Source organism: Vipera berus, assembly GCF_964194415.1.
Source record: "Vipera berus genome assembly, chromosome: 2".
NCBI lineage: Eukaryota > Metazoa > Chordata > Lepidosauria > Squamata > Viperidae > Vipera > Vipera berus.
Window position 1 is genome coordinate 194,884,326 of NC_138203.1, and position 13,490 is coordinate 194,897,815.

Consider the following 13,490-nt stretch of genomic DNA (forward strand, 5'->3'; position numbering starts at 1 on the left):
AGAGGTTCCAAAACAAACAAGAAAGAAAATGGGAGGAAATTGACGATTAGTCAAAACAACATGGCAATAAAAAAGCAAGTTTTATTTAATAAATATAATGTAAATTGCTTTATTTGACTTTATGTTCACAAAATAATTTTATTATATGTATGAAAGCAGCTTACAGGCAATAGAATTATGAAAACATTCACAATACTCGAGTAACACAGACCTGATTTAGGAAGTATATTTTTGTAGACCTAATTTATCTCTTCTGTTTCTCCTTTTCTGACTACATTTCTCAATGAATGTTGCATTTTCTTCCAAAATCTGAGGAGGTTTTGCTATCATTCAATCATCATCCCATTCCTGTTTGCATGTTACTTTTGTAGCTTTAACATTCATTCTTTTTATTAAATATGATTAAGGGATGGTAGGATCAATTTTGGTTTCAAGGGAGCAAAAGGAAAATAAATCTTGGCCACTCTAGGAACTTGCAGGAATCTTGAGGAGGAGTTTTGTGCTTTCATTTTGTGAGAATCCAAAACCAGAACAAGGCACTATTTTCTATGCAAAAGGCAGTGAACAAAAGTGAAAATTAAAACAAGCAGATGTAAGACAAACTGCGCTGCTTCACATGGTACTGGCATTACTACATTGCTGTTTTTGGTACCAATTTCATAAGAGCACAGGATAGTTTGCTGGATCAGACTAACTGGCACTGCACCCTCACAGTGGAAGGGCAGAGGCCTCTTGGAAGCTGGCCCTCCTTCTCGCTGGCATTTCGAAACATATGCCTGCACAATTTGAAGCTCTGTTTAACTGTCACACAGAATATTTGTGGACAGATCTACTCTCCAGTTGTAAAAGGGGTTAATTATTTCCCCCCCAAAAAAAATTGAATAAGAGAAATCTAAGAGGATTAGTTCAAAATATTAAATATAGGTGAGGTTTTATTTTTTTAGATCATCGTCTCTTTAAATTTGTGTTCACTTTTCATCGGTATTCCTCTTAGACCAGTATGCTACTGTATCTACAGTTTCAAATGCTGACATTCAAACAAAGTCAGCATAGACTGAAACTTGAAAATTAAACTACAGCTACGATTTTTTGTTTCTAGAAGATCATAGTTTGTATAACTTGTCATTCAAGTGATTCTGATCTTCTGATTCAGAAAGAACCCACAAAACACCTCTCTCTTTTTGCGGAGCAAAAGATACCGGAGATTCATCCCCTTTGCTGCATTTGGAACACCTACAAGTTCCAGAATTAGCTAGACGAAGCTGATTTTGTAAATTCTCCCTTTTTTCTTCTGAATAAAGTGCTGACTAGTAAACAGATCAAAAATGCAATGAATAACACCATACATACAAATATCCCATTTTTCCCCAACATATATTAAAATAAGATAAAGTCATGTTTGTTTAAACATATGAAAAATACCCATTTAAATAATAAATAAAGCCAATATTGACACATAATCTTCCTACTATTAAAAATACCCCATTCTTATTATAAGGCTGTGTTGATGTTCAAAATTGTTTTGAAAGGCATCCACCTAATCTGACAAGTTATCAAATTTTCATTGCAATGTATAAACACCCACAAATGACTATGCTAGCCAAATGGGAATCTCCTATAAACCTATTACATTTTATTCACACAGAGAAGTATAATTTGTTTCCACAGGTCTGTTTCTGCAAACATATATCCACTTAAAACTCTTCCCCCCCCTTTTTTTTTGCAGCTACACTGTACCTACATATTTGATTCATTTCCATTCAAGATGAACAACATAGAACAATCTTTAAATACAATGTATGAAAGGTGGAATTCTTTTTAAAATGTTATGCTTTTGTCAAACAGCAGCTGACTAAGCTCTGGATTTTTATGTGATGGCTTTGATTCTCACAATAGAACACCTTCTTGCTGAAAACTGACAAAAAAGTTGAAAATCTTTCTTGAATGATCACTTTTTTTTTAATGAGTCCACTTTACACCTCAGGTTTTATGCTGGCCATTTTGCGTGATTGGATTGATCTTTTCCAAAGACACATCAGCCTCAAAATCCAAAATACCTGATAGGGTTGGAGAATTTTTTTCCAAGGTTTTGGTGAATACACCCTCCTCTTCTTTTTTCATTATGTCTCCTTCTTCTGGGCAGAGAACTGAATGGGGGATCAAATAGACAAAATTGCACTCTTTGGGGCTGGACCCTCTCGGCTCAAGCTGGCTCGAAAATCCCATGCCCCCATTATTGTTGATACTAACTGTCTCTATCGCATTAATGGAGAAAGGACAGAGTCTATAGCAGCCAAGAAGAGTGGAAAATGCCTTGCGGAAATCTGCATTGAAGGCATAAATGATTGGGTTCAAGGACGAATTGGCCCATCCGAACCAAACGAAAACATCAAAAGTGGCAGAACTTATGCAAAATGGCTCTGCTCCCTGGGATGAGATACTGGGCTCACAAAAGGGCACCATGCAGTTCAGGATGAAGAAGGGTAGCCAACAACATACAAACACTCCCATGATGACTGACAAAGTCTTTAAAACTTTAGTCTCTCTCTTGAAGGACATTTTGAAGGAGCTTTCTGGCTGCTGGCCATCCATACTGTTCCTGTTGCCAGCAGGGGTTTGACAGTTCTTAGCATGCACAGCTGCTCGTTCCAAGGCTGAGATACGCCGTATTTGCTTTTGAGCAATCCTATATATCCTTGTATAAGTGACTATCATGATGGCCACTGGGATGTAAAAACTAATAAGAGAGGAAGAGATGGCATACATCCTGTTTAAACTGGAATCACAGTTGTCCATAGCCACGCCTTGGAAACTGGCATTTAAGTTTAAAAAACTTGTGGTTTTAGCTTTGTGCCAGTTCAGTTGTACGGGGATGAAGGAAATCAACACAGATAAGGTCCATGCCACACTGATCATGACAAAGGCTGCCCTGGGGGTCATTTTCCTCTCATACCTAAATGGGCTGGAGATGGCCCAATATCTGTCCACGCTAATCACACACAAATTTAAGATGGAAGCTGTGGAACACATGATGTCAAATGCCACCCAGATGTTACAGAATGATCCAAAAGGCCAGAATCCAGCTATCTCAGCCACAGCTTTCCAGGGCATGACCAACACAGCAACTAAAAGGTCTGAGACTGCCAAAGAGATCACAAAGAAGTTGGTCACCTTGGACCTCAGGTGGCGAAACCTAATGACAGCTGCGCAGACCAAGGTGTTGCCTAGGAGTGTGGAAAGAATCAGCAAGGAGAGGAAGCAGCCGGTGAGGATTCGGAAGCAGGAATCTCTTTTCACAAGCAACCCTTCCCCGTCCATAGTGGTGTTGTTCCAAATCATCTTTCCTTCTCCGGCAAAATCATGTCACAGGCCTAGTAGTGGCTTCAGCTCCTCATGTATCTACAGAGCTTACAATTTAATTGCTCAAAACCAGGCAGGCACCCTAAGAGTCAGGCTCAAGTCTCTGGTCTTGGGTGGATCCCTTCGCTTTCTCTCTCAAAAACCAAAAACTTTAAAAAAACAAAAAAACACAGATAATCCATCACAAGTATCCAAACTTGTTGATCACATCAGGGCTTACCCTCCCTCCCCACCTACCCTCCATCTCTGCCTTTTTTTTTTAAACAATCTTCTTTTAAATATTAGCCAATAATAGAATATTCTTAACAGGAACAGAATATTCTTAGCAGGGGAAAATCCTTAGAAAATTCTGTCTAGAGCGTAATCACTTTTCAGCTCGCACCCTTTTCTCAGTTAAATAGATTAATGATTCTTTTAACTAGCCCTTCTGCTCTAATGAAGTGTACATCTTCATGTGTTTTAGTTGCTGATACAATTTCTCCTCCCTCTAATTGATGGACATCTTAAACCCACTTCAGCCTTCATACCTTTCTGCTCTGAAATTAAAACATCAGTTCTGCCTTTATACGTAGCCTCGGGCCTCAGTTCCTTTCATTGCTCCAAATAGTTTAATAAAGATTCATCGTCCTAGAGGCAAAGAAAATAAATTTACATTTTAAAACATTCAAAGGGTTTATAGAAGGATCATAGTTTTGTATTAAGAAGAAATTCTCCATCCTACCTTTAGGACTTCTGATGCTCGTGTCTAATCCAGGGAAATATATATATATATATATTCTTTCAACTTTATATTTAGGATTCGAATTGCATAGCAAGACAATGGATTACAATCACAGCAAGCAAATGCATTGCTTTGGGAATAATATCCTGGTAGAAGAATGCTAGGCAGGCATTGATTTTTTTAGCAAAAGCCACCAGACTAAACTTTGAGGACTCTTCGGATTTAGCCTTCTCAGGACATGGACAAGCTCCTTCAATTCCAGCCAGCCCTTATGATTCATGTACAAACTCTGTGCATCAAAGCAGTCCCGTCTGGATGTTCATCACCCAAGTCACGCTTTGTACATCCTGTTGAAATGCCCCATCAGGATGAAATCATCCAAAGCAAAGACATGATATTTCCAGTTTTCTGGCAAAGGTCTTGAAAAGCATTGATAGTCTTTTAGTTTTCATTGGAAGAATGAAGGAAAAGAGTAAGGACAATCCAGAGTTCAGGTCCCTTTAGACCTGGATGTTTCAGCTACAGCCCATTCATTGCTTCTCAGACATTAGGTGTAATAGTTCCTTTTCCTTCATATGCATCCAGATAGAGTAGTTGCCTCAGATTCTTCTGTGCTCTAATCTTAAACATGCATCTATGATCAGACAAGTTTTCTCTTCAGCTCGCCAAGCCAACAGTCCTGAAAGTATTGGCTTCATTTTGCCTGGAGTGATAGAGAACAACATAACCCAGCATGGATAGATTGGTTTTCTTGAGGTCTCTTTCTAAATCTCAGAGGAAGGACATCCAGGCATGATTAATGCTATAAAGCAAAATGCACTTAGATATCCTGACCTTAAAATCAAGCATCTTCTCTTGCAGGAAGCTGTCTTTCTCTCTTCTTCTTCTATAGCACAGGACAAAGATGCCGTTCTCCCTATGTGTGAAGGAACAATGGAAAATTAAATACCACAATATTCAAAATTTGAATATGCCATCTTAATTTTAACTCCCCACTGCCACTGAGGTTGCATAGTGGCATGCAAGATCCTGCTCATCTTTCTAAACAGCAAGGTACATACATTTATCCCCCAGTCATAAATAAATGGACAAATACATTCCCAAGTGATCTTTAAAATTACTCAGCTGGTTGTATCAGGCATCCAATTTTCAAAGCTATTTGTGCAGACTCCAGGTGCAATTGTTCTTGGCCACACATGTGTATAAATGCTTCAGGATGCCTGAAATATGCTCATCCTCCAGAACATATGCATTTTCATTCTTTTAGATCATGAAAAGATTAAATTATGAAAAGAAAAACAGGGGGGGATCAGAATGCTCTAATGCTAACACACAGTCAAGCCAAAGAACCTGCCTGCTTATGAACCCAATCCAGCTGCCATAAACAAAGAGCATGCATAACTCGAGTTGACGCTAAGGGATGAGGCATGAACTTACCAAATAGTGAAGTTGTTTATGAAGGTGGGCCATTCCAGAGTGCTGATGGTACAAACTCTCAGCTGAAAGAGCAAGACTCACTTCATCTTTTTGCTGCGGTGTATTTCTGGTTCTTTTCTTTCCTCTCTCCCTCCCTCCCGATCCGCACTCCACAGCAAGGCACATTCACTTTCTCTTTATATGATTCATTGTGTTGTTCACCAACTTCAGCAACTCAGATTTCACTGTGAAGCTGGCTCCCTCTTCTGGTGGAAATGAGGTAGGCATACCCACGGGAAGAGAATTGTCCCCATTATCATCATTATGGTCATCCCCATCATGCTGTTGTGTTCCTGGGAAGGGGAGGGAAGAAGGAAAGAGTAAACATTGGCTTGTTCCTTTCTTAGAATATTTCCTTCTCAAAGCAAATTGAAACCTCTGGGAGAGGAGAAGGCAACAGAAGAATGATTTTGGAAGTGTCTGGTCAGCATAGACTCTGAGTGGCAGCAGGTAAAAAAAACTTCCATCAGAGCAAGCCTGCTTGAATTCTGACAAACTCCCATAAATTATATATTTCACCCTTGAATTGGGAATTTTTTGGAAGAATACTTTCAAGGTTTTGGGACTCATTTGCTAAATACATTCACTTAATAAATAGATCATACGCTGCTAGGCAGTTTATTCTATTTTATCTTTAAACAGAATTTTACCCTTAATCCAAGCCACATAGTAACTGCCTTCTGCTTTAAAAAAAATGGTTTGCTAAATGACATCAGAGTTTGCTAAGAAACATAGATTTACAGCCTGATTTGCTCTTTAGACGGAAATGAAATAGTTCCCAGACTCTGATGGCCGGTATTGGAAAATGCTACTATCATTGTATGCTGGACATGATCCAGGGTCAAAACAAACAAAATACTAAAGTGGAAGGAACTGCTTCTTGCTTGTGAGTAGTGACTGATTCAGAAAATAACAATCTTTTTGAAAAACATTCTTAGCCACTAAAAAGTCTGCTGTTCCAAGGCAACGCAGTAACCTGTCAAAAGCCTTGGGCCTGGTTTCTGAACTGTCCCCAAGGTTGCCACTGAACTGTAAATTCTAATGTAAACAAAGGGGAACATAGTGAAGCATAAGAGACCAGCTGATTGATTTAATTATATTTTGACCCGGCCCTCTCCCTCCTTTTGGCATGTAGCCCTGGCACATTTCTGAGCAGAGAGTTGAAACTTGCTATTGATTTCTGCAGTAACTCTTATTTCCTATCTCTCTCCTTCCTTCCTTCCTTCCTTCCTTCCTTCCTTCCTTCCTTCCTTCCTTCCTTTCTTCCTTCCTTCCTTCCTTCCTTCCTTCCTTCCTTCCTTCTTTCCTTCCTTCCTTCCTTCCTTCCTTCCTCCCTCTCTGCCTGCCTCCCTTCTTCTTCCCTTCCTATCCAGGAAAGGAATTGAGAAATAACATTTTTTTGTTTTAAATAAAAGAAAGTCTTGACATAAAATTCAGTCAATAGGATCAATATGAAAGGTTTCAAGTGCTGAGGATATCTGATTTAATGAGACACTGTACTTAAATGGAATGAAGAAGGAAAAAGCTCCACTACCTCTCAATAAGCCAGTGGAGGCCTAAGCTGGAACAAACTAGCAGAAATGTACTCAGAGGTTTGAAGGTTTATTTCTATGGACTGAAAGGAGTTTGTCTCCAGTGAAACTCTCACTGTTTGCCTTCACAAACAGGGATGCAAAAGGTTGGAGATGTACAGGTTGTCCTCAACTTACAATGGTTCAAAGTGATGGTTCAAAGTTACAACAGCACTGAAAAAAGTGACTTCTGACTGTGTTTCACAGATACAACCTTTGCAGCATCCCCATGGCCAAAATGCCTGATGCTTGGCAACTCGTTCATATTGATGACTGTTGCTGTGTCGAAAGGTCACATGATCACCTTTTGCGACCCTCTGACAAGCAAAGTCAATGGGGAAGCCAGATTCACTTAGCAACCAGGTTACTAATTTATCAACTGCAGTGATTCACTTAACAACTGTGGCAAGAAAGGTCATAAAATGGGGCAAAACTCATTTAACAAATGTCTTAACAACAAAAATGTTGGACTCAAATGTGGGCATAAGTCGAGGACTAGTCAATATTTGGCCTGAACAAAGAGCAGTTTGGAGCCAAAAAAGCAATGCATTATTTAGGCTTTTTTTAAAATATTTAAACACCGACTATCCACTGTGCACTGCCGTTCTCATCATTTATTCATCATAAAGTTTGTGCTCTTTAAGCATAATAACTATTGAAAAGTATGTCTGTGTTGGTGTAACAAGCACCAGCAGAATTTATAACTAAAGATTTACAATAAGTCAGAAGAAACGACGAAGACAGATTGTTCTGCCAGAGGTTATTTTCTCCTTGATGGTTCCTTGATTAGCCTATTGTTCTCTGCTCAGATATTGTTTTCAGGGTTTAATGGTATTGTTTTGGTATTGGTATTGTTTCCAGCAGAAAATATCCCAATCAAGGAACTTCCAAAGAGAAAACCACAATCCCACAAACATTGGCAGGGCAAGCTACTGTATATAAACAGAAAACAAACCCCACACTCACTAACATTGATGATGTTACCTAATCAGATAATGAAACATCTGCAAGCAAACAAGCAAGCAAGCTCAGGGCACACCAAGAACTCAATAGACTCTGCCTCTATTTGGTTCATTACAACCCAGGAACAACGGAGGAACATCAGCAACATTTCTCCATAGATTTTCAATCCATGCACCTCTAAACTCTATGCTATCAATAAAATACTTTAGTCAGATAATAAGATTGAAATTTTTAAAACCTTCTTATTATTATTATTATTATTATTATTATTATTATTATTATTATTATTATTATTATTAAACTTTTATTCATAAGACATGAAACTCAGTCAACTGAACACTCAAATTGACTGTCACTAATGGTTGATACGGGCTGCTGCCAGCATCCTAGGTATCAACCAGGTATCTCCTTAAAATGTAAGATGTTCCGAGTAGCACAGTTTTTTGTAGCTTGGCTGGAGTTATTGCAGGAAGTTGCAATTTCTTGATGTGTTTTGTAAAGTTCTTGGACATAGTTCCCAATGCCCCGATGACAATGGGTATCGCTGTTACGCGTTTCATCCATAATTGCGCCGTTTCGATGGCCAGGTCATGGTATTTCGTAATTTTTTTCAGAGTTACCAGAATGTACCAGATTGATGGAATGCTGGGAACCATTTAGCACAATCTCAAGATTGAATTTCTCAATGCATTCTTTCCCTCTACATTTCATTTTAATGTATGCTGCTTAGTGTACATTCAAAGCGACAATAAAGTTATTCTATTCTATTCTTGATGTGACTTAATCCATGACTGCAAGGTTGCACAACTTTGTTGAGGTGGGGGGTGGAGCCATGTTTCACCTCTGAGGAGTGGTCTAATAATTAGCATCCCCAAAGTGACAAAATCTAAATTTTATTTAATATGATTTTCATTTAAATTAAGCTTAAATTCAATTCAGATAATGTAGTTTGTACAATTACCCATGAGTCACCTGTTTAATAACATTAAAAATTGCACCATTGAGTTTTGCACAAAACCTCTGATGTTTTTACTGATTCCTGTTATTTTTAGGCCCTATTATCCAGTCATGTGGCATGGAGTTGAAAGCCTTCTTGTAATCACTATACACTACATTCAAGTTGGTCTTCCATTTTTTGCAATTTTTCAGAATCATCTTATCAATTAGGAGCTAATCTTTTATTCATCTAATGTTTAGGCCGTTTCCTTTATGCTCATGTGGAAAGAGTTTATTTTAGGCCATTTCCTTTATACTCATGTGGAAAGAGTTTATTTTTAGTTAGAAGGTGTTAGTTTGCATCAGCTATTGCACTAGTTAGCCAGCTGAAAGTTGTTGGTAAGCAGGTAATTGACTTCTTGATGCTGCCCTTTTCATTGGATCATTCATTATCAGGTAGGATTTGCCAGATGTTAACCAAACTTCAATTTCAACTCTTTGGTGAAAATTGAAAGTTGCTCAACTGCTTGGCAATGAATGGGTATAGACCAATCAGATGTTTCAAAGAAAAACTATGCAGTTTATTGTCACCTAGTGCTGAACAACAGTTGATCTTCCTTGCCCTTTTCTCCACCTTTTTTCCACTTATACAACAATGTGAGTTAATTCTTTTAATCTCATGTTTGTTGCCCAGAGATGCAACTGTGAGACAGACAGAGAGACAGTTAACAGCATCATGTGCTAAAAATCTATGGTGCAGTGGTAAACAGTACAATTTAACTTGTTCGTTACAATGGAAACAACATTTACATATCTATTTTAATATAAACCTATGTGGGGGGACCCTTTGTTTTTCTTTTTTATATATTTTCTTAGATTTCATGTATTTTGTTATACTGTTTTATATTGTGTTGCATTTATTTTCATTTTTTAAAAGTTTATAAATATATTATAGCAATAAAAAAATCAAGGGGGGAAAACAGTATACCTAAGTCAAAACATGTGTTTTTACCATTTCCATTTTAATTTACTGAAATGTACTTGTATCCTCTTCATGCAGAAAATTGTTCTCCCTGAACATTCAGCCTGGGAATCCATTTGGCTTCAAAAAGACAATTCAATTATTCACTTAAAGCTCAGATAGCAGCATCCAGCCGATGCTCCCTGATCTCAAAACTAAGTAAGTCAGACCTGATTAAAAGTTTGATGGAATGCCACCAGAAATCCTATTGCTCTAAGGTAGACTGGGAAGACAAATATATATCCCAGTAGCCTACTTCTATATTGTTGTCAACTTATGGGTGCATTCATGTAATCATTAGGAGCCAACCTCACTTTGAAAGTATCTTCACCTGCACCTTTAGATTTTAAGAGGCAGGTTTGAATATAATAAAGAAGGAACATGAAAGACAGATAAAGCCCAGTAACACCAAGCTGCTATAACTGCTACAGGCACTTTTGGGTTCTGGGACAATATATTCAATCTTGTCTACAATTTCCTATCTTTATCTTTCCCTGTCTGTGCCTTTTCATTTCACTGGGAAACCCAAAGACAAGGCCCACTATTTCTAATTTACATGTACCATTTGTTTAATATGTATTCTCTGTGGTAGAAATAATTAATGCCAATAAGTGATTATACTAATATTCTTGCAAACAAATTACTGAAAGGCTTTGACTTCATTTTTCTCCTGCCAAGGGGATTGCTAGCAAACTTGCATTGCAGAGTGCATGCATCAATGATTTATTCAATAAAAGGTCAAGTTCCTTTAAAGAATACCATGCTGGTTCAGGCAGATTAATTAGCAGAAATGAGATTGAATAAAAACAGCAAGGGAACAGGGATAATTCATAAGAATTAAACTATTTTGAGGCATTATTCATCTCCTGTTGATTATATTGATTATAAATATGTAGTGCTTCAGAAACAAAACTTTTCATTGATTAAAATTCTGTCCTATTGAATTGTGTGGATCTGTGGTTTTGCATGCATAACTTGGAATGCCTCAAAATATATTAGTCATAACAATTCATGCAGTGGATGGAAAAAGGGTCACAGATGTCCATCTTCATCACACGTTCAGAATAATTATAAGCATAGCACCTGAAGAAATGCATACATACAGTATATACATACAAAATTCTTTATGTATAGGTGGGTACCTTGCTGTTCCAGAGTTTCCTCTTTGGCTGTGAGAGATTGGAAAGAGAGTGCCACAAATAAGCCTACCTCAACCTATGTACACACTGGACTGTCAAAATAAGGCCAGTACTGCTATTAGGCACCATATGGCTAGCAACTAAGGTGTAAGATGCAAAGGGGCATATGTCCAGCTATTATTTCCAAATGTGTCACAGAGAAACCCCTTGGAGAAAGGCTTTGATCAAGCAAAGGACCTCTTGTGTGCTCACTCATTGCTTCACCTCCATTGCTGTATTGTTGTCATGATTCAACAGTCTGCATTTAACATCCTTCAAAAGATGTCAGACAGAGTGAGCAAATAGTCAAGGAATGGTGGTGAACAGAAAGAGGTAGCTTCAAGTGAAGTGGTAGATATTGTCTCATCTATCAGAACCATGGCAGAGACAATATCTGCCACTTCACTTGAAGCTACCTCTTTCTGTTCACCACCATTCCTTGACTATTTGCTCACTTTCTGTCTGACACCTTTAAAAAAAAAGAAAGATGGGTCATTGAGATTGAGGGAACTTCAGTCTTGGTTTAATATCATGGTTCCGATAGAAAAACAGAACTCCAAGGCAAGAGGTTTCCTTAAAGAATATATTTATTTGGCTACAAAGTATCAGCACGATCAAAAGTGAAACCAAGACTGAAGTTCCTTCCCAAAGGTTACAATGTTACAAAGTTGAATTTTCCACCCCAGTAAAATGTCATAAATCACATTCCCCAATTAACTACCTTGGCGGACTATCTAACAGAAGCTTCAACCTGCCAAAATTCAGGCAGCAATGACCTTGGTTCCCACAGGACCAAGGACTAACTACACAGGTGATGTGTACTTAAAAGTACACATCACCCCTCCAAATTCTGTGGCAACTGAAAACGAAGTGGAAATGGCCTCAACCAAATTCGTTTGCAGTGTTGACAGTCTCATTGCTAGGGTTAAGGTTAATAACTGCAAGTTTCATGAGCTTTTGTATATAGATCATCTTGTATTTCTTGTTGAGCAGCCAATTGTCCTGATCTGTCATGTTTTTGCATGGAATGGTAGGGAAGTTAATTCATTCTTCCCTTCAAGGCTCTTCAGACAGGAGATCTGAACAGGATTCTAAACTTACAGCTTTGTGATTAGTTAGCTTTATACTGGTGGATTAGTAAGTGGAGTCAGGCAATAGTAAAATCAAGTTTGAGAGCCACTTTGATATGATGGTTAAGGTACCAGAGTAGAAACCAGGAGAGTTTAAATTCTAATCCTTCTTTTGGCACAAAGCCAGTTGAGAGACCTCATTCCATACACTCTTTCTCAGTCCTAGGAAGGAGGCAAAAGAAAACCACTTACAAACTCTTGCCAAGTAAATTGCAGAGACTAGTCCAGGCAATAACCAGGAGTGACTTGAAGGCGCGCACACACACACACACACATCAAGTTTAGCCTCCAAACAAACCAGCAGCAGATGTACTTATGACTGCAATCTTAAGCATAGACAGTTATTTCAGAAAAATATGTGGGAGCCACTGTTGTTGATTATAGTACTTTCTGATTTGAAATTTTTCAGCTGCTAGTCCTTGATATATTGGTTCTGCTTCTTTTTGCATTTGAATGTTCAATATTAAGGGTTGATCCAGGTTTTGTATGGAGCTATAATTCTGAGCTTTCAAACATTGAAAATAATCCAATATAAATTTTAATTCTCTCTCTCTCTCTCTCTCTCTCTCTCTCTCTCTCTCTCTCCAAGCCCTGTATGAGAAGCATTACTTTTATGGGTAGAGGAGTATCAGACAAGAATATTACAATAAAAGAAATTAAAATATGTACAGCAGAAGCTCCCAAGTGGAGTTAGGCAATAGTAATATCAAATTTAAACTACTTTAAACAACTTACAAGAGGCAAAATTAAGGACAAATGCAATTAAAATTATTCCAAGTGAGAGAAGAAGTAACATGTTTGCAATGTTGCAATGTGAATTCAGTTCCAGATGGAAGAGACCTTATACTGTAATGGGCTGTTTATTTCCTGAAAAATAGAGAACAACATTGGATGCATATATATAATTCAGATTAAACTGCAAATAAGAATGGAAGACCAATTAGATTCATATTTGAAAAAGAATTGTCACTGCAAAGTATTTGCAGGACCTTAAGGCAGCATCACATTTAGTTATTATTATAAATGTCTTGGGAAATATAAGATGTTAGGGTTGCTAAGCATGATGGCTGTTAAGTGAGCATGATGGCTGTTAAGTGAGCTTTGCCTCATTTTACAACCCCTTTTTGTCATCGT

General features: G+C 37.9%; 1 protein-coding gene across 1 annotated transcript; it reads right to left on the reverse strand.

Moving 5' to 3' along the window:
- Positions 1 to 1,980: 1,980 nt before the first annotated feature.
- Positions 1,981 to 3,339, reverse strand: DRD1 (dopamine receptor D1; the record flags this gene model as incomplete). The annotated part of the gene is made up of 1 exon (XM_081317074.1): positions 1,981 to 3,339. The coding sequence occupies one exon, from the start codon at positions 3,337 to 3,339 to the stop codon at positions 1,981 to 1,983; it is 1,359 nt and encodes a 452-aa protein (XP_081173200.1).
- Between the last annotated feature and the right edge of the window lie 10,151 nt (positions 3,340 to 13,490).